The sequence below is a fragment of the Tachysurus vachellii genome, chromosome 26 (assembly GCF_030014155.1).
Source record: "Tachysurus vachellii isolate PV-2020 chromosome 26, HZAU_Pvac_v1, whole genome shotgun sequence".
Taxonomy (NCBI): Eukaryota; Metazoa; Chordata; class Actinopteri; order Siluriformes; family Bagridae; genus Tachysurus; species Tachysurus vachellii.
In genome coordinates, this window is record NC_083485.1 from 3,120,621 (window position 1) to 3,143,292 (window position 22,672).

At 37.5% G+C, this 22,672-nt stretch overlaps 2 protein-coding genes across 3 annotated transcripts; one reads left to right on the forward strand and one right to left on the reverse strand.

The window, feature by feature from the left end:
• Positions 1-386: 386 nt before the first annotated feature.
• Positions 387-5,174, forward strand: gltpd2b (glycolipid transfer protein domain containing 2b). Its single transcript, XM_060863475.1, has 4 exons — positions 387-748; positions 2,190-2,248; positions 2,381-2,556; positions 3,063-5,174. Exons 1-4 carry the CDS (start codon positions 574-576, stop codon positions 3,622-3,624), a joined length of 972 nt encoding a protein of 323 aa, XP_060719458.1. The 5' UTR covers positions 387-573; the 3' UTR covers positions 3,625-5,174.
• Positions 5,175-5,829: 655 nt separating this feature from the next.
• Positions 5,830-21,385, reverse strand: atp1b2b (ATPase Na+/K+ transporting subunit beta 2b). 2 transcript variants are annotated; one of them, XM_060863476.1, is made up of 8 exons: positions 20,894-21,385; positions 14,223-14,351; positions 13,424-13,528; positions 12,157-12,362; positions 11,205-11,264; positions 10,345-10,371; positions 9,895-9,990; positions 5,830-9,175 (listed from the first exon to the last, which is right to left on the reverse strand). In XM_060863476.1, exons 1-8 carry the CDS (start codon positions 20,982-20,984, stop codon positions 9,008-9,010), a joined length of 882 nt encoding a protein of 293 aa, XP_060719459.1. In that variant the 5' UTR covers positions 20,985-21,385; the 3' UTR covers positions 5,830-9,007. The 2 variants fall into 2 exon arrangements, with proteins under 2 accessions (XP_060719459.1, XP_060719460.1); XM_060863477.1 differs by lacking the exon at positions 10,345-10,371 and having other exon boundaries at positions 20,894-21,384.
• Between the last annotated feature and the right edge of the window lie 1,287 nt (positions 21,386-22,672).

Here is a 22,672-nt window from a genome sequence, read left to right on the forward strand (position 1 = left end):
TCTCAGAAGAAAAAAAAACACAGCTTCACTTTCTACTGAATTTAACTCACCAAAAAAACTACAACTACTGTACTAGAATAGCTACGCTTCAAAAACATGCTTTATTGTGTTATATTTGTTCTGTCTTTATTTTCCCGGTTTTGTTTGAATTCAAGGGGCAGGTTGACCCAGGAGAATATCGCAAGGACAGTAATTATTCTGCTATTCATGACATGTCAGGAAAATATGACGTGATAAAATTCTTATCAGTGAGAACTCCCAAAGTGATTCAGGCTAATAGTGTTTGGAATCATGTGCACTAAACCGGGTTGCTGTAGGACATTGACTTATAAGCAGCAATTGGTTACACATAACTAATCTATGGACCCACAGACTGAACAACCTGACATGACAAGTGTCCATAAATCAGTTGGATTCCACAAACTGTAAAGAGATGTTGAAAGAGCAAAACCAGACGTCTATAACTCCAAATAATTAAAAAAAAAATTATTTATTACTTTATTACTTTTACTAATTTTTAACTTCACCGTACAGGAAGACCAGACAGAAGTAAAGAGAAGCTAAGTACAGTATATGGTTTTGGAAAGTCAAAGATCTAGAGCTCAGAAATGGACCAGCCTGCGAACATGTATGTATGGAACAAAAGATTGTAGAGGAGAAGGGAAACGGCAGTGCAATATGGGAGTTAGAGGAAGGTCCATTTTGGCTGTCATCATCATCATAATCTCTCTTTTCTCTGCATGGCTCTGTAAGTACCTTTCGCATGGTGTTAAACGTTAAAACGATGCCATGATTAATCCATATGTCAAGATTTAAGTCCTAATCAGTGACTGCTGGTTGTTTTATTAAATGTGAAATTTAAATGTAATATCTATTAACAACTTGTTAGTCTTTAACATTTTTATCAAGGTCTCATTGGTAGTTTAATAAGAACACTGCTGGACAAACTGATACCACACACATGGAAAGGCTGAGAGGAAAAAAATTTAAACCCGGGAAGCTTCCCTTTTGCTAAAAACAAGCAAAAAACAACACTAAACCTTTTTTTCCTACTTAGGTCTGCATGATGTGTATGGAAATTGTCTTGGCATGAACAAACTTACACACTATTATTTTGGGCTTTCATAATTTTCAGTCACTTTTTCTTCGTCTCTTCTGTTTTGGTAAAGGTGCAGTATGGAATGATTGATCTTTAAATGTTTAATAATGACATCATTTTAAAGATACCTTACAATCAAATAGTTTTTTACAAAATTACCAAAAAAATAGACATCACTAGTTGAATAATTTCAGGATTCTGTTTACATTTTTCTGGCCCAGAAATAAGCTCTGACTAACACTAAATCAGAATCGCTTTCACTGCAGTAACAATTCACCTCACAACCAACAGAGGGCTCTAAAATACACACAGCATTAACGGTCATGAGTACATGGACCTTAGATGAGATGTTCTAAATTTTCTGATAAAGACTCTACTGTTTTTCTTGTAGTGTAGTGTACGGTAGTGTAGTGTAGTGTAGTATAGTGTAGTTCAGTATAAGGGCATGTAGTGCAGAAACAACTAGCGCCCTGCACTGACTGTTTATTATAGCAAAACAAAGTCCAGAATCCTGCATTTAATCAGTGTGGGTGTGTGTTTACTGGCATGATTGTCCGTAATGGCTGATATGTTTCATCATCAATGATCCTATACTGTATATGGTAATATTTACATCATGGATTAGAAAGGGTTTATTTTTCATTTTGGATTGTTTGTACTTTCGTGCTCCACATTCCTTGTGTTACTCTTTAGGAATTTTGAAAACTTTCATTATATTGATATATGACTGAGAAGATGCCGAAATTTAACAATATAGCATCTATCCTCATCTATCCTTGGCTGCTTTTAAAATAGCACTTGTTCCAGCACATTTTATTAATATCTCCTCTTTATTTGTTATTTGTATGGTGGACCAAAAAGAAGCTTGGGACTGGTCTAGGAAAGCTCATTCTTTGCCCTTGGCAATGTTTAACCTTATTCTGCCTGTATTATACCTGTATATGACATTATTTTATCACAAGGAAAGTTTACCTAAGCTTCTGTTTATGATGGACCAGAAATGAATCTTTTCCAGAACCTGTCAATACGCAATATCTTGCAATATACTCCTACTCCTATTTTTTATTTATATATTTATTTATTTTTTAAGATGGTGGTTTGGATCGTCACTTGGACTACTGCAGAAAGAATTTCATGACAAAAGATCAGGTATGTCCAATTTTGTGATTAAAATGCCTATTGTCCTCTATAATGAGCTTCTTCACTATAAGAGAGACTCAGAATCTGTTACCTTCTCCACTTTATTACTTGCTTTTTGACCTTTTACATTCGCTTTCTTAGTCTATCATTAAGAACAGGAGTAACATCTCGTCAGAAGACACCCCGCCTCCACTGGACGTTTGTCCAGGACAGAAATTCCAGATTTCTTACTTGCTGATGCATCTGCAGGCTGCACCTGTGTCAACCAATGATGTTTTGCTAAAGCCATACCTAGCCAGCTGGGATGAGCTCATCAAGTAAGAAAGTACATAATACTAGCAAGTACCTGCTTGTAAAAAAAAAATCTAGAAATTGTCTCATAGGGTTCTTTAGATTCCTTAGAGAATCTCTGGCTAGTTAAGTTCTTAGCTTCCTAAAGGGGTTCGACTTGACACATTAGAAAAATGAACCTTTGTAGGGTTCCTCAAGCTCCTTGAGGGGCTCTTTTACTAGTCAAGACTTCTTGGCATCCTAAAAGACTTCTACTTGAAACCTTTTATGAGAAAATATCTGTTATAGAATTCTTCCAGATCTATTAGCCTCATAAACAAGTTGTACTTGAAACTTTTGAGAAATAGGGTATTTCAGGTTCCTCAGTTATTCTTTGGCAAATTAAGAGGTCTTGACTTCCTCAAGAGAAATTCTCAGTTGTAGGTTTGTACCAGAAATGCTGAAAAAACATTGTTTGGGACAAACAGTATAACACTGGGATACTGATTCATATTCCATTGTTTTTCTCTGAAATTTTATTCTTTGCTTTTAGGTTCATGGAGACCTTGGGACCAATGGTTGGTATAATCTCCCAGGAAATTGAGTCCAAGACATCCATTATCCACGAGCTTGCCAAAAAAGAGGAAGAGGAAAATAATCAGCAAGAAGGGAAAGACTCAGCCTCACATGGTGCATATGTTTCAGTGCGCTCCATGATGGTATCAGAGCTGGAGCGGGGTTTTGTAAACTTTGATCAGTTGACGGAATCAGGTTGCAGGACTCTACTACGCCTTCATCGAGCGCTTCTCTGGTTGCAGCTCTTTTTGCACAGCCTGGCTGATGAAAAGAGGGAAACAATGATGCGTAGTCCATCTGAACTCTGTCGAGAGGCTTATCGAATCACACTGGCTCAGCACCACTCATGGTGGGTGAAAAAGGCGGCGGAGCTGGCTTTCATGGCCATGCCTGAAAGACAATTCTTCTACAAACTGATGTGCGTGAGAACACAGTCGGAGGCAACAGCTTTGTTAAACAGAGTGGTCAAAGCCATTCAGATAGTGTATGACAGAACTCAAGTGGCACTGGTGGAACATGATATGCTAGAACTACCATAAATACATAGTATGTGGACATATATTGGTAATATAATAACATACATTATCACAGCATTTAGTGATGCCATAATGATATAATGTCACAACATGCTAGCAACATGCTATAAGGACACAGCATGCTAGCAGTACCATAAGGATCCACAGCAAGCTATCATTACCGTAAGGACACAAGGCAGGTTAGCAATACCATGAGGACAAAAAGAATGGTAGCAACACCATAAGGACACAGAGCATGCTAGCAATGCCATAAGGAGCCATAAGCACAGTATCCTTATAGTGTTGCTAGCATCCTGTTTGTTTTTATGTTACAGTTAGCATGTTGTGATGCTAGTGATAACGTATAGATGTACAGTTTGCTAGCAATCCCATTATCATGCCCATCATGCTAGTTCTAGTTTGACACAGTGCAGCTAACATTTCCAAATGTACGCATGAAAACGTTCAAATGGAAAATGCTGTCATGTGCACTGTCACAAATCAAAAATGGCCCACATTAAGTAATTGTTAAGTAAATATTTGGCAGACAATTTTTGGAAAGTCGTGATATTTAGCATGTATGACCTTTCATTAGGTCACTATTTTATCATATCAGGGTTTACAACATACTGATACTTTAAGAGAGTTTGGACTCTGCCCTTTTTATAGACGGTGCAGACAGAAAGACATAAATAAACACAATAATCAATTAACAGTACTGTTACCAACTTGGAGAGAGTCTCAAACAGGTACCAATAAAGTACACAACTTCAACTGCTGGACCTACCTGTGACCAACAAACTCAGTTCCAGTTTTCTTGCCCTGAACATTTATTGTACAGGTATGCATTGCGATGGGATTTTGTGGGACCAAACAAACACCAAACAAACATATTTGTGACCTTGAAATACACTATAAGGACAAAGGTTTGTGATAACCTGACATCACATCCCAAGAATCTACAGTAACAGGAACTAAAAGGCCCAAACATGTTCCAGATTGACAGTAGACATGGTTTAGAAAGTTTGGAGTAGACTTCAGCATTCTGACCTCAATCCAATTGAAGACCCATGAGATGAACTGGAACACAGACGGCACCCAAGGCCTCCACACCTGACATCAGTGCCTAATGCTCTTGTAGATGAAAAAATACAAATCCCTTCAGCTAAATCTAGTGGAAAGTCTTCCCCAAAGACCGGAGGATATTATAACAGTCAAAGGGGACTAATCTTGAATGAGATGTTCAACAAGCACATATGGGTGTGATGGTCAGGTGTCCAGATACTTTTGGACATATTGTGTTTTTCTGACCTCAAGGTACATTTTTGAACTTGGGTTCAAGAATATTTGCATGATTTTTTTTACTCTTTGAGAATAAACCCTGTTCCACCTATGCCCCTCAATAACTCCCCCAGAAGCTGGTTATATTTTATATTGTAAAACTGGCCATTCTAGCCATTCAGAACTATGTAGCAGTTGTGTGTTTACATACCTGTCCAGAAGCAACATCTCCAATTATCTATTCTGGTAATGAAGTTCACTGGTAATAAAGTGCTCCATTTTGGAACGTGTTATTCTGGTTTCACTGCATTTCTTACCATTAAGCTATTAAAAAGCATTTTTAATTTGTGCTCAGATTTTTTAATTTGATTACTGCTTTCAGCCATGATTAATTTAACAGACTGTGATGGACTGGGTGGAGAGAATGGGCATTTGGGTTTGGCTATAAAATGGTGGAAAAGAAGCCACGTAAGCATAAATAATCTTTATGTAATGAACTTCTAAAATTGGGTTTTTTAAGCTATGCAACACACTTGTGCACAAGCCTTGGCTTAAACCATTTTTTGATAATGATTTTCTCTAAATTTTCCCAGTTATTTTTTACAAATAAGGAATAAAAACAAATATACCATTGTACCTTTAATTTGTTGCCAAAAACACCCCAAAATTACATCCTATAGTGCACACAGGTCTGCTTTCTGCTGCGTTGTGTACAGTGGTAGAACCGGCTGATGAAAAACTGCACCCATGGTTTGTAGAAGCATCCACTAGATGGTTCAGTTAGCTTCTCCAAAGAGCATCACGCATGTTGAGATAAGAAGTTAGAAGTTAGTAAGCTGTTCTAGTTCAAGAAGTGATTGAAAACTAATCATATCATTCAGGACAGTCAGTTTAACCAACAGGACAAGGAAATATTTTGGATGCTTAATGTTCAATGATTTCTGCTTGAACAGATCTACTTAAACTGACTAAGTCAGAATCAGATCTCATGCATTTTTGTACAACACAGACCATAGTCTGTGATGTGGGTTTGAAACAACATAGTGACAGCACCGTGTGTGTGTGTGTGTGTGTGTGAATGATTGTCACCTGCTCGTGATAGGTTTATTTTAGACTCCCAAATACCCTTAATGCGCCCTAATCTACCTTTCTCTCGCTCTGTGTGTGTGTGTGTGTGTGTTACTGTCATTTGTACAGAGACAAAATTAAATGAGAGAGACAGAGATTATAGTAATGACATGTGAAAGTCAGGTTGGATTATGATTATGATTTATAAATATAATAATCTAATATTCTCTTCAAAATATGTCTGTGTGTTTGTGTGTGTGTGTGTGTGTGTGTGTGTGTGAATTTTGTGTACATTTCCCACAACGAAATACAGCGCACAGAGGAGCGTTCAAATTTTCATGTAGCTCTTGAGTTCGCATTTTATTTGGTTAATAATTTCAAGCGTAAAACATTTTTTTATTTTACATTCCATAGCATTACATTCTTCTTTTCAAATGAGAAAGCAACAAGAGTAAAAATACACACTGTTTTCTTTTTAACTTTAAAAGAAAAAAAAAATTCCACACAATCAAACCATGTATTATATATCTGACTTTTTTCAGATGTACATAGAATAATATATATCTATATATTTCTAAATATCTATCTATCTATTTATCTATAATGCCAATAATATACTACATTTCATATTGCTACACTCTGACCAACTCAAAAAGGCAATCCGAAAGATAATACGCCGCGTAATATTGCTTTTTTAACGCATCACCTTTGTCAAATAGTTATTTCCCGTTAGCTGTGAAATGGCGGCAAGTAACACTGACGATCCGGCTTCTTCAGTGACCTGGGGTGGGGGAGGGGCAAAGCAAAAATTACGCAGATCATGAAATCTGATTTGATGTGTTTTTAGATGATTTGGTATTTTAAACATTGTTGTTGTTATGTGTGTCCTGTTTAAAATGTCTGAATTGGTTATTCAGCTGTCAGTTTTATTTATTTTTTGTTATAATACACCTACATGGAAGGCTGTGACAGACGCGGTTAATGATATGCGACACGAAACCTGTAGCTCATGAATATTTATGACTTGGACCCTTGTGGTCTGAAAGATCAGCTATCCACTGTGGTAATAAATATGCACCAGAGGGAGAGTGAGAGAGAGAGATACATAGAGAGAGAGAGTGAGAGAGAGAGAGAGAGAGAGAGAGAGAGAGAGAGAGAGAGAGAGCACAGGAGGTGCCTCCAGCACACACACATATACACACAATTACAGCAGTAAGGAATGGTCAGAAAGACAAGAAGTACTCGAGGTGGAGGGAAAATGCAAACACACCGAAAAATAGATCAAGGAGTTCACAAAAAAGAATGAAATTTAAAAGAAGAGATCAAGAAAAAAAAAGGAGTGAAATTAAGAAAGATTCAAAATAAGAAAAAATATGGGGGATGGGGATAACATGACCTCCCTGTCCTGGATTAACCAATCAGATTAAGAGATTAGGCAGGTAGATGGAGAGCACACATATCTGATCTGCTGGAGGACACAGCACATGTGTGTGTTTGTGTGTGAGTGTGTCTGTGTGTGTGTGCGCCCCTTAATTAAAGAGCAAAAATGGAAGAGAGACAAAACAAACGGATTTGTCTCGGCTCAGGAGAGCATACACAGTAAAAAAAAAAAAAATTGTAAAAAAAGATGAGTGTAGCGTTTTATTTTTTGTTTCTTTTATATGTGGAAAGATTTCTTAATAATAATAAAAAAAAAATCTAAGACACTCCACTTTTCTACTTTTCTACGATCTCTATCACTTGACTATTAACGGAGAGTGAATGCTCCCAAAAATATATAATACATAGAACAAAATATGAGGATAAGGTAAAGACACGCGCACACACACACACACACACACACACACGTTTAGTGGCATATATAACGATATATGCACATGCACACACTCCCACACACTGAAACACACTCACATCAATCAAACTAGACCAAGTGCAAATCAATACAAATGTCAGAATCTTTCTTTCTTTCCTTCTTTCTTTCTTTAAATCGACATGAAATACATTATTATACATGCAAAACTATAATATATTACTTATTTATACATTTAGATATATATGTATATAAATAAGCATAAAAAGCTTCACCTCGTGTAAATGAGGCGCGCTGGATGGAGAACGTGTGCGTGACGTCAGCAGTGATGATAAAATGAAGGTGAATTGCAGAATTGTTTTTAGAGCTTTTCACCATTTTAGACACAACAGTGCCGGATATGTTATCGTTTTTTACTCTAATGTTGTCGTCTGGATCTATTTATAACACGTAAATACAAACATCAAGAGCAGCCCATACACGAATGTGATGCTTCATTGGGTGGTGATTCACACCTGTTGGCCAATCCGGTTGAAGCCAGAACGTTGCTAGGGTACAGCTGTGTGGCTGAAAAGTTGTCAGGCATTTTTACAGATATAAAAATGGCCAGTTAATTAAATTACTAAGCATCGTGTTTAATGATATTTGAAGATTTTCAGGGTGTTGGGATATATTGTATAATCTGGTACTAAGTTGTAGTTTAGAAAATATTCATATTATTAGTGAGTAAGCATAGGAGAGAATTCACAGACACACATACGCACACAAACACACACTCATTCACACACACACACACTCACATGCAGAAAAACGGCGCTAGAAAGATAATCCTTTATAAACACCCCCTAGCTCTCAAGTCGTATATTTCGTACGCTTTTGATATCGGTGTTTTGCCTTATTTTTGAGTCACGTGACCTGATCGATCACAACCTCGCCACCTATCCATCAAATCCTCACTGCTTCCCATCATAAATGTTTCTTTTACATTATAGTCATGCAGTATAAATAGATTTCTCATGTTCAGATTAAATTGGTAATACTAGGAAACACTTAGTGTATACACACACACACACACACACACACACATACACACATACACAAATTCGTCTTATTTTTGGTGACATGTTTGATTGCTTGAGAATGGTGTGTTTGTCTCCTAACATGGTGTATGGTGTATGTGTGTGTATAAAGCAGATGTCTATGTGTATACACAAGAGCTTCTAAGGAACGGTGTAGACTTCCTTCAAACTAATCCTTCGAGTTGATCCTCAGCTTGAATGAGATGCGGCCGGCAAACTTGTCACGGTCGTTGTTGGACTGGATGTTGCTGGCAATGATTCTGCACTCCACGTTCACGTCAACGTTCCTCGCCAGGTTTGTGAACTTGACGGCCACCAGTGGCTGCGAGTAGTTCACCTGCGGTCGAGAGGGACAGTAAAAGGCTGTCTATCATTTTGGCAAACAATTTGGTCCCGCCTACCACACAGCGCCACCCTTTTGGCACGATGGCTATTACGCACATCCTCTGAGACATGGAAAGCCAGCCAGTGAACAACACACTCAGAGAAAAGATCTGGTGGACCTCTGCCGCATACATGATCTCACAGATGCCCATGATTGGCCAGTGTTGTTGTGATTGACAGGAAAGCCAGCGTAAACCATCCCTCCCACCCCTCCCGCAAATTCTTAATGACCAATCAGGGTTGTGGAAGGAGTCTCCAGTATCAGCACTTATATACTATAACAATAATTTCCATCATATATTCTGTCTAATATTAACTTCAGGTGACTTGTTTCAACATAACGACACACAGATACAGATTACAAACATGTTTTCTAAATAAAAACTGCTGCAGTTTAAAAGGTGCAAAAGTCTTTTCTGATTCTTGATTTACTATATCCCCAGATTCACATTCGTCAGTCATTGTGTTGTTTACTTATTTTCCTCTGTTCTGTACAGCTAATTCCAGTTTATTTTATTTTTATTTTATTTTTTAAATTGCATTATTTACTTTATTTTGACTCTATTTTTCTAGCACGGACAGACGTCAAAAAAATTATTTCACTGCATGTCGTACTGTTTATGATGTGACTATGAAAATTTGGATTTTATTAGTAGAGTTTCTGGTACGTACCTGTGCCTTCTTGCCGTAGTATGGGAAGTACATGTGGTTAAAGGTGCCATTGGGAGGAAAGTATGTCATGTTCCCCATCTTGTCTCCGTCGTCACCCTAGAGCAACAGGTTACATGGCAGACAGAACGAGAAAAATAGAGAATTGCTAGGAAAGGACAGTGGATCAAATTCCAGGACAGAAAAAAGAACAAGAGAAATAACAATACCGCTTGCACAATTAGAAAGAATAAAACTATTTATTCACTAATTCTTCCCTTTGCCTGTCTCAGTCATTGATATGAAATGACTGCATCCGAGATATAGAGCTCTATTTAACTACGAACACCTTCCCAATTCTGAAATGTGCTAATTCTATATCTATTTCTACAAAAATAATTCTAATTTAGCCACAGTATGTCTAATTCTACTTCTTTTTTCTTCTACTTCTCTTGTTATTTCTCTCATGCTTACCCACTCATCTAGGTTGATTTTGTATTTCTTCAAGAGGAAAACAAAAAGAAAACGAATGAACAATGGAAGAAGTAAAGAAAAAAGTGGAACAGTCAGTTAGTAAAGTTGACAGATTAAGAAAAAAGAGTGGATAAAAAAGAATGGGGTGACAAAAAAAAAATCAGTTTAACACAAAGTTACAACGCAAAAAAGGAAACAACATGAACACAACTCATAAAAATATTTTGGGATGTAAATTTTTCAGAAATTGATCGACTTTTCAAGAAGTAAAAGTACGGTTTTGAAGATGCAAGTGTTTTATTTCTATTGGAAAATATGGTTTATGTAACTGTGACTTTTCAGGATGAAAATGCCACGTTGTCACTACCTCCAGGTAGAAGCTCCCTGTTGTCAAGTTGCAACGACTGTAATTTTGTAATTTAACGGGAAATCAACTGTAAATGGATTCCGCAGTAATACATTTCTTGCGTACTTTACAACTGAGGAAAGCGTTTTAAACCCAAAACATAACATAATACCTTTGGACTTAATGTCTACGGTGTGTATTTCAGTAGTGAAACTATAAACCCAATAACAAGAAGTCCTAACCTCGTACTACGGGACAGTCTACTGTCCCGAAACCATCCATCACGTCCACTTTAGTCTCTTCCATGTAGGAAAATATACATTAATTGAGACTGAATAGGACAACAATCGATTCTAAGCTAAATGAAACAATTTTAGCATTAGCTAATCTAACAGTTAGTCTGCTATGTGAACAGAGTTAATGAAAGTTTAATAGGAAACAGATACTGATTGCTGAAAGAAACAAAAAGACACCTACAGGAAAAAAAAGTGGACAAAAGAGAGAGATGGATTACCTTGGGACCACAACTAACACTTGGTGGAGGACCATCCTTCCCTGGCAGCATGCCGATCACCTGAAAAAGAGAGAGAGAGAGAGAGAGAGAGAGAGAGAGAGAGAGAGAGAGAGAGAGAGAGAGAGAGAGAGAAACAAAGAGACCAAAAGTGAAGGTGAGTCACATTAGAAGACTAAACCAGTTGTGCTAAATAATGGATGGTAAACTGGTCGCTTTCCACATGTATCATTACTAGACCATGTAGTGAATACATTTGAGCTATCTAAGAGTCTAGATTCCCCCCCACCCCCCACAAAAAAACAAAACAAAACAAAAAAACACACATTTAATCACAAAGCAATGGACAACCATTGGGTTTTTTTTGTATTTCATCAAAAAAGTCCCCCCTCTGCTGTTTTAACAACCTCCACTCTTCTAGGAAAGCTTTCCACTAGATTCTGGCAGGTGGCTGTGAGGATTTATGTTCATTCAGCCACAAGAGCATTAGTGAGGTCAGGCACTGTCAGCGTTCCTGTTCATCCCAAAGGTGTTCGTTGGGGTTGAGGTCAATCAAGCTCCTCCACTCCAAATCTGGTACAGAACATCTTCACGGCGTTCGCTCTGTGCTCTTACGTGTTGCTGCGCTGGAACAGGTGTGATCCTCTTAGTTCTGGCTAACATTCTGTACAATTGTGTGCTTCCAACTTTGTTTCATAAGTTTATAGAAGAACCAAATATGTCAAGTTGTCCACAAACTATTGGCTATATAGTCTACAATGCAAAGATTTCCTAATTGAATTTCACATTAGAGTTTCAAAAGTAGACCATGTAGTGCTCAAATAAGTCAATTTAGTCACCGCTAACAAAATTTCCCTAGCAGGATTAAGTACATGAAGATTTTGTAATAGCACTTCATTCCTCCTCCTCCTCCTCCTCCCCCTCCCCCTCCTCACTCATAGTTTTGCTTTCTTACCCGGTTGAGTTTGATGATAACGCAGGGATTGGCATTGCCATAGCCATAGGTGAGGTCAGTGAGGCCTGAGCATTCCTCCAGCCAGCTGCGCTTGAACTGGCACGAGCGCTTAGGGTTGTTCTTCACGCTGTCACTGTCCTCTTGGATGAAGAACTCGTCTGGGATACAGACCATGTTATTTTGCTCCTGCACTGAGTTGTTGTATGCTGCAGAGGCACAGGATCAGAGCGGTTAGTGTAGCTATATGGGGAACATTAACCTATTAATAAATTTTGGTTAGAAAGTTAAAGTTATTATTGTTAGAAAAAAATTATTTTATGAATAATGTACATAGTAGTAGTTAAAGTACACAAATCAGCTAACTAGCTGCAAGCTAACTAGCTGACTGCTAGGATATGAGTTTTAAATCGAATTTCATGATGTGGGTTTTAGCGAATTTTCTTATGATATCACGACAGCCAATACCGTTAAAATACGCAATAACGCAATAACCAACAATTTATCCACCAAAAAACATCAGCTAAGCAAGCTAGCCAATCAGCCTAGATGGCAGGATACACTTTACATTTTTGCTTAGCTTGTTATTTTGTTGTTTCATACAGTCCAAACCACGGTAAAACTAAAAAAAGTATCATGGGATTTTCACAAGTATCAGCTGGAAAAAAAAAATTGGTCAATCAATTAAATTTGACCAAACAACAAACCATATCATGAAAATTATTTTTTGGGGAAAAGAAACTTTATAGACACTGAAATGTTGTCCTTGACATTTAAAAAGGACAGCAGAGAAAGATATAAAGGAGAAAAGAAAGAAAGGAAGGAAGCAAGAAAGAGATAGAAAGAGAGATCAAGAGAGTGAGAGACAGAGAGAGAGAGAGTGAGATCAAGAGAGTGAGAGAGTGAGATCAAGAGAGTGAGAGAGAGAGAGTGAGAGAGTGAGATCAAGAGAGTGAGAGAGTGAGATCAAGAGAGTGAGAGAGAGTGAGAGAGTGAGATCAAGAGAGTGAGAGAGAGAGTGAGATCAAGAGAGTGAGAGAGTGAGATCAAGAGAGTGAGAGAGAGTGAGAGAGTGAGATCAAGAGAGTGAGAGAGAGAGAGTGAGATCAAGAGAGTGAGAGAGAGAGAGATGTTGGTGCCATCTTGAAGTCACAATAAAACCTAAATGGCGGCCATTTTGATTTGTTGAAATCATTCACCAACAATAAAAACTATGCTCACTGTCTACTTGTTACCTGGTGAACGAGTGAACAAATCATATCAGACTTACGTGAGAGGAAGCTGTTCAGTGCCTGTACATAGGTGTCCCAGCTCTCTGTATTCTCCTTGGTGTAGATGATCTCCAGATCTTCACCTGTAGGTCTGATCATCATGCCTACCAACAGAGAGAGAGAGAGAGAGAGAGAGAGAGAGAGAGAGAGAGAGATTATTTTGCATGTCATCATAATTACACTATCACCCAAAAGATTTTAGAAGACTTTATCAGTAGATGAAACGGATTATTATGGCTACACAAATTCATGTACTGCACGCTAATTTTGCATTTTAACTAGCTAACTAATTTGTCACATCACATATAAAGTAGCAACTACCTTTTAGCCTAGAGATCAAAACATGTTATTGGAGCATTGGAGCTTTCATTGGACTAGCAAGTGGATTAAAAACTCTAATCAGACCTTTATCTTTGCTGTTCGATTTTTAGATCGAGCATAAGCCAAAGTCTCAAAGAAATTGCCCACCAGGCTCCAAATCATTTCCCAACCTGTTCTTCAGAGCATTGCTAACATTCCTCTGTCACATTTGCTCGAGGCCACGGGAATTTGACCCACCAATTTGACCCACAGTTTGGGTGTAAAGTCAAAAACAAAAACGTTTTCAAACACTGTCGACTCTCCTGTTTGAACTGTATACAGCCTTACAATTCTGTCAGGATGAAGTAACAATTAGGAGGCATAAAGCAGCATTCGATTATATACCACAGTCTATTTACAGTACACACTGAAACCATATTCATCTAGCCAGAGAGTATATGAGTATGAGTATATTTCCATTGAATTCTAATAGAGTACCTGGTGTAGCAAGCCTATCTTGGTAGGTGGGTTTGTTATCATCGAGGGTCAGGAGCATGACGTAGATGGTGACACAGAATAATCCAGCCAGAAAAATGTAGAAGGCCAAGTAGAACAAAAGGATCAGGCCTGTGAATGCAAACATACATATCAGAATATATATACAGTATGAATACATATATATATATATATATATATATATATATATATATATATATACATATACACACATCAATCACACGCATCCCCTCAATATTCAATCCCACAGATTCAATCTCTGGTTCTTTGAAACTATTTTTGATTGAAATTTCCATTAAATTATTGTAGCATAATTTCATTAGGTTCATTTCATAGGTTCATTAAGCATATTAAGCGATCACTTACAAACATACAAGTTATTATGTATTATGTGGTGTTATGTACATAAAGTATTATTCGACCCGATCGGTCAGAAGATTTCGCAAAAATTTCAAGTTTCTTTAATACCAACAACTCTGATAGCAATGCGCAAGTACTGCAAGTCACAGGTTTACAATCTTGTTAATGTGCCTGGTTTAATACGCCATTGTTTCTATACCGTGTCACGTACGTCGGACACTGTGGATAATCTACTGTACGGCTAATAACAATCCAATTAAAAGGTTACGTTTCCTCTGTAAGTTTTCTGGAATTTCGACCCATGTCATCAGCTGAAGTATTAAAAACATGAGTCTGTTTCTGTAAGCATCTGTAAGGTGTTCAGTAATTTCATTCGTTTCAGTAATGATAATGTTGGTTAAATGTCAATTTAAATTCCACATTGATGAGTTTAGCTAAGGTTAGCTAACTGGATTAATCCAGATATAGTTGGGTTTTTTTTTTACCCACTGTCTGAACAACTACAGATTAATTTCCAGCCTTTAAACACAGCAGACAGATGCAAAGTACAGTAAAGATCGCTAAATAGTTAAGCTTACAGTGGAAACAATGATTCATTTAAAACCTTAAAAATGTCCTTATTAGATCTATAGGTCACTATTAAAGTGTTTAACTATAATTACAACATATAAGTAAAGAAGAAAACACAACAGTGAATTTCGATGCAGTTTCTGACCCACAGTTATATGTTGGAATTTATCAATGAAGGAGATGTCACATGATATTTTTTCCACCCATTAACATAATTGTTGAGGTACAGGAAAATGTTTGGTCTTATAACTTCCATTAGAACAGGTAAATAAAGTGGTTTTCCTTTCTCTCATAAAAAGCAATAATATATAGAATGCAGCGTATCGCTTGACTGTTAATCCACAAAGACTCTTAACCTCTGACACTGGAGACTCCTTCTTTATTGGGTTAATCCAAATGATTATTATTACGTTTTCGATTATATACAATGTATAAAAGTCCCTGTGTAGGTTTTTACCACAGAAATCCGAATCCTTGCACTATTATAAACTTGTGATGAAAATGCATCGTTTTCTGACCAATCGGAATTGAGTTGCTGTGGTAGTAAAAGAAATCCGATCGTCTCGTCCTGAACTATCATACGTTAGTAACACGATTCAAAATGTCGCTTTGGTACGACGTACTGAATTCCATGGTGCTTGCGTAGAATACAGGTAAGTGGAAGCCGAACTTGTGTCGCACACAGTGCTGTATGTCAGGACATCTGAGCCACAGACACACAAAATCACCCAGGGACATACAATAAGTCCTCTCTCACTGTATCTCTGTCTGTCTCTCTCTCTTCCTCTCTCTTTCTGTCTGTCTGTGACATATCAAATTCCTCCTCATTATCCCCCTTTCTATCTCTGTCTGTGTCTCTGTTGGTCTCTGTCTGTCTGTCTCTCTCTTTCTCTTCATCCCTCTCTGTCTGTCTGTCTTTCTCTCTGTGCAAGATATCAGATTCCTCTCTCTCTCTCTCTCTCTCTCTCTCTCTCACTCATAGTGATTGATCAGTAGCATTAGGATGGCGGAGGCGACGCTATTAGCTCCAGTTACACACTCTGTACGGAGACCACCGACAAGAAAATAAAGCTGTAAGAAAAAGTGACGAGCCTAAACAGTTACTTTTAGTTATTAATTGAAATCAACCTGTATAAAATTAGGTGTTATTTTAAAAAAATGAGACGATGAAACACCTATAATGTTTGTGGTGTTTCCTGACATGGGAAAGTCTTCAAGAAGCAGGTTATACTTTTATCCAGAGCAACTTACATTTATACACCGGCGTGGTTCAGGGTTAAGGGCCTTACTCAAGGGCCCTTAACAGCAGCAGATTGGTAGAGCTGGGATTTAAACTCACAACCGTCTGTTCACTAGTGCAACGTCTTAACCACCGGTCTTCCACTGCTTTTTATAGACTTTATGGTTTCTCAGTAACATGATGCTTTTTTAACTTTTTAAAAAAAAGGTGGGTGAAAGAACACTTCTTAAAAGATGCTTTAACATAAGTGAGATCTAGAACTAAACTGTTTTGTGGGCACCATTAAATGGGACTAGAAACAGATAAATATATCAAAAATTAATAAAAAAATAATAAAAATTAAAAACGGTTGATTATTTTCCAAGAACAGCATAACATGATGTTGCTGATTATTTTTAGAAGCCACATTTAGAACTGTTCAATGGTAAAATCTTAGAAAACATTGTTATAAAGTGTTTGTGTGTAAAGTAGTTTAAGCAGACGCTCTGTGTAGGTTAGCGCACACACACACGTGCGCGCACACACACACACACACCAAATCACTTTAGAACAGTATCTTCAGTCTTAGAAATGCGTCTCTGTAGCTGTGACCCAAAATAGCCCCGAGTTCCAGATAAGCTCATCTTCCTGTTGTCTTTGTCTGTTTATAAGCACTAATGTGTCACTGCAGTGTAACAGACTCTCAGACACCCATCTCTCTCTCTCTCTCTCTCTCTCTCTCTCTCTCTCTCTCTCTGTCTCTCTCTGTCTCTTTCCTTGATGAATGCCTTCTGCACTCTCCGTTATCGCTCTAATCAGACGGCTCAGCTGAAAGAGAAGGACAAAGATCTGAGCCGCGCATGATTAATTGAATTAACGCAAACACAAACACACAGACGTCTTTAGATCTTTCTGCTCCTCAAAGGTGATTGATTCAATCAGACATCGGTCACGTGCGTGAACTCAGCTCAGCGCACATCTGCTGCAGGGGTTGTTCATGGGTCCAGTCGGCACACAAAAGGGGGGAAAAGAGGATAAAGCGACCTGTTCCTCTCTGATCTGTATAAAGTAACACGATACAAGCAGCACAGTTTCTGTCTTTGATGGTCTAAGATAAAAAAAAATGCAGAAATTATATATATATGAATGAAATGAGAGAAATAAGAGAATTTATTTTATGACACTCACACTGTATGAATGTAGTGTTAAGCAATGTGAAGCAGCAGATGGTGTGTGTGTGTGTGTGTGTGTGTGTGTGTGTGTGTGTGTGATGAGCCTGTAACAGCTCTCATGAGTGTTACTGGACACTTTGAAAGCCAATGTTGTGATATGCTTCAATCCCACTCGACACAACCCCATAACTCAGAGCTGGTGCTTTGGCAATTCCTCTAATTCGGATCATTATATTTAATGAACAAAGCGTTTGGGTAACATTCTTAATATAATCCTGGATCTGGATTAAACTTTATGCAAATTAGATTAAAAAAATAAGGAATTAAAGACTTTATGTTGAAGGTAACATAAGGCGTAAAAAAAAAAAAAAACCCAGTTTGTCATTATACTAAGAAACCTAAAACCTTCGACTCTTCTGTCCTCAATACTTTCCCTGTGACAGGAAGCTTTTACAAGTCACTGAAACTGGAGACTCCTTCCATAAAAAAAAAATACTCAACAAAAAGACAAAAACATTTTTTTCTGTTACATAACCAAATTCGTCGGAATTACCAGAATTAAATTGAACTAGAATTTCTTAAATTCATATTAATCTAAGATCATTTCTAGATACTGTAACAAATTTACAACTACGTTCTGTTTACGTTCTGTTGGCAGATCAATCTGCTAAATATAAGCACTTTTAAAAGTTTTTAAAAAGAAACAATATGATCTGCCAGTATACTTTTTTTTTTAAAAAAAAAATACTGACTAAAACAATCTGAACAATCAGATTTTATGATTCATCAGTTCTGGGGTTAATGGAAATACTGGTAAATAAAATTAAAAACGAATGCTATTCTATGGGTGATGTTTAGATTGTAAACCTTGAGAGATCAATTATATCAACGTTAGACAACTAAACTAAGCTAACTTTGTTCAGTTTTACTGGATATCTTAAATAATGACATTATACAACCACGAGCACGAATCCAGAGCATTCGGTTAACACCATTGGGTCTTATTAATGCTGATAAGTGTCTTCTATTCTGTTCAGTATTATTTTTTGCATTTTTTTCCTTACTCGTCAGTTTAAGGCATATTTTTTGCAATTTTTTCAGCAGCTTTGTTTTTAGAATCTGTCAGCAAACATTGATTCCTTTACTCTACATGAGATGGACATCTGTCCATAACCAAGCATTGCCCGACTGGCTGGTAACTCTGGTGCTTGGTTTCCTGAGGTAAGTCTGTGAGGCAGATCCCAGGTTATCTTTAAGCTCAAGTAATGAGGACAAATTCTAATGAGGCCAAAAATACCAGCGTTCAGGCTAGAAACAGAATCATTAAATAACCTCAGAGAACACAGAGGCTTAAGCAGGAGAGAAAGTCACAAGGACGACCATTTTGTCTCTGCCTGTCTCTTGACCAGGCAAACATACATAATATATAAGTCTTCCTGGAACTAGAGTTCATTTAATGACTCTAGCAGTAAAAGGTTATAATAAAAAAAGAAAACAGTAGCATTATCAGTCATTACCACAAATTATAGAGTAAAATTGAACAGTCTTCTCCAATTTACTGTAATGGGACATGCTCACGTGCAACAAGATCTCCTAATAGATCTATAATTAATCCATTTATAATAATTCATTTATTCCACAATTGGTGCCTTGAATAATAGTCCAAACCACCCTGCTGATGAAAAGGGATTATTAGAACAGGATTACCTCGTATACTCCCTTGAGAAAGCAGACAATGCTCTCAAAAACTGAATGGTTCTGTAAAGACTAAGTTGAAATTTTTTTTTCTTTCCAACTTAAATTCAATATGACCAACCCCAAGGCCTTTCTCCTATACAGAGCAGCTAATGACACATCCAAAGCAGTGGCCATGTTCTGTTACAATACCCTGTTACAGTCTCCTCCCTGTCAGTCTTGGCTGATGTACAAACCTGTTCGAGGTAAACAGCAAAATCCCCAGTGTTGAATTAACACCTGCAGTGCGAAGATGTTCCCAGGTGGACCCAAGAACACCAAGTGTTGATGAGATGCTGGGGATTTGGCTGCGTTCATGTTAGCGCTTGAATGGAGGAAGAAGAAGCTTCCAGATTTAATAAATGGGAAACACAAGCATGCTACATACTAGCATTTATTTGGAAGCATTTACTGCAGCAATATATATATATATATATATATATATATATATATATATATATATATATATATATATATATATATAGTGCTTGCCATGTCAGAATTGTGTTGTTTTTTCAAAGCAATGGTTGGAAAGTCAGCTCGTTGGATACATTCTGGTATGCTCCTAGTGTACAGATTGACATTGTGTCTATAGTGGAATCAGTGATGCTGCATTTAAAAAAGAAAGAATTCGTTTATATAACACCAACCACCAAAACTCCTCACGCTACTCCATGACACGATCGTGACACATTGATCGTTCTTTGTGTGTATTTCAAAAGTAGATTGATACCATGACATTTTTTTCGACTCGCCCATTAAACCGTAACACCGTCAATAAGATGCAGTGTTGCAGCAGTAACCAGGGGTGCCAGTAGAAATCTTTCACAGTTTATAATTCAGGGAGGATCCTCCTGAGCTGCAGGTCTACTGGGAATTGTCCCTACCTCCCCACCCTCATTTACTGTCTCCATACTGATAACAGATTCCAGTGTAACTCCGGCATTTAATTCAGCACCACGATGATCTGCCATGCAAGTAAGCCGGACTGCAGTAATCTGTAGCTAATCCTCTGTAGCCTCGTGTCTCTTTGACCCACAATTAGATATTCCTCTAAAACATGGTTTTGTTTGGAAGTCCCCAGATTCCCAAAAAAAGCATAGAGGAAAACAGGCCTAATTGTAAAGGAGTGCAAGCAAAATAAATAAATAAATAAATAAATAAATAAATAAATAAATAAATAAAAGAAAATAATAAAATAAAGAAAGAAAGAAAGAAAGAAAGAAAGAAAGAAAGAAAGAAAGAAAGAAAGAAAGAAAATGAAATAAAGGAAGAAAGAAATAAAGAAATAAAATAAAAAAGAAATAAATAAAACAAATAAAGAAAGAAAGAAAAAAGAAAGAAAATAAAACAAACAAACAAACAAACAAATAAATAAATAAATAAAATAAAATAAAATAAAATAAAATAAAATAAAATAAAATAAAATAATACACATAAAATTGAAAAGTGGAGCAGAAATCATGATACTGATTAGATGCTATTTAGAAATAGAATCAAAACGCCTGGCTGTATAAATACACGAGACTCTTACATAAGGTGTAAAAAGCTATTAATGATGGATGCTGATTTCTACATGGAGGTGATGCGGTTCTTACCCCAGCTGCTGGCGGTCCTCCCGCAAAACTCGCGGGTCCTCGGGTTCCAGATGAACTCTTTCCATCCGCTCTTGTTCCCGTCCTTTGCCATTTTCTTTGCTATTTGATGCAACAATGATGCGGTCACTGAACTAAAGCCTCACACACACACACACGCACACACAGTAGATCTATTCTACAAGAGATCTACTGGAGAAAGGATCTTAACCAGATCTCTTTTTAAATATAACCCTATTTCTAAATCTCAAGGCAAATGAGAAGGACCCTTAGAGATCAGCGCCTATTAGATTATAGAAAGGTGAAAAATAAATGAAATTAAAAAAGAAGGATGAATGAGGAGGGAAGTTCCGTGACCGGCTCGTTATCTCATGGCAATGCGCATGCGCCGACAGCAGCCCGGGGCGATCCGCAGAGCGGTGCGGTGCAGTGCAGAGGAAAAAAAAAAGTGCCGACACTGCGGTAAGATAAAAAAAAAAAAAACCATCCGTCGTCGATCCGCCTCTTCACAACTCGACCCCCTCCTCTCAGGATCCACCCCCTCTTGTGAGCCGATTTACCTCGCAGTGTCCAATCAGAGCGTCGTGCGCCACGCTGACTCCGCCCCTTAGCGACCAATCAGACGCGCTCCAATCAGGCTGTGTTCCAAATGGAGCATTTCTGCGTCCTGGTACACTGCAGCTAGGCTTTTTATTTTTTTTCTAAAACGAGCCCCTAAATCTACCAAGAACGTGCAGTTTTATTCGCAAAAATATGAACTGAAACCTTATTTTCAGTAATTCAGATCATGTCTGAGGCTAAGGAAGTATAGTATATATATATATATATATATATATATATATATATATATATATATATATATATATATATATATATATATAATTTTATTTGTCACATACACAGACATGCAGTGAAATGCTTTAAGTTTTCACTTTTATTTTTATTTTTTTTCATTTAAGCCTGGGGTCAGAGCACAGGGTCAGCCATGGTACGGACCCCTGGAGCAGGTGAGGTTAAGGGCCTTGCTCAAGGACCCAACGTTGATGTCTCAGCAGCTTGTGGGCTTGAACCCCCGACCTTCTGATCAGTAACCTTAACCTTAACCACTGAACCACCATCACGTCCCCACCAGTGATGCAGAAGGTAGTGCAATCCTTATCTCTGAGCAAGTTACTGTCTGCATGGGAATTCTTTAAATGTTCCCTCGTTGTGAGTTTCCTTTAGGTTCTTTTGCTTTCGCCTCTCACTTACCAAAAAATTCCTGGAAGGTTTATCGGTTATGATAAATTGCCCTGCTTTTGTGCCGGTGACCCTGACGTGGATAACATGGTTACATTAAGTGAGTGAGTCCAAGTCTAGAATAAATACTTTAACAGCATAACCATTCCAGCAAGTTCCAACAGTTGTCACAATTGTAAAAAATAAATAAATAAATTATGCAAAACACCATCATCAAATTTCTTACTCTTAAGCAGTGACATGCAACAAATTTGCCGTACTGAAAAGCAAAACTTTGCTCTCATCTCAGTTTTGAAAGCTAGACCTTTTGGTAGAAACCCTAGAGGAGCTCTTGATCCTTCTGGAGCTTCTGAATGCACATGAACCCAATGCAGTCATCCCTCACTCATTTTACCTGGTTAGCATTCAGTACTATACATCAGACTAATCAAGTGCTGGTTTCATTCAAAGAATAGCCAGTGCAATTTCAGGTGATGCCCAAAAATCCATTAATCTTATTTACATACAATCAACTGTGGGTGATTAAACACTGGCTATCTATAT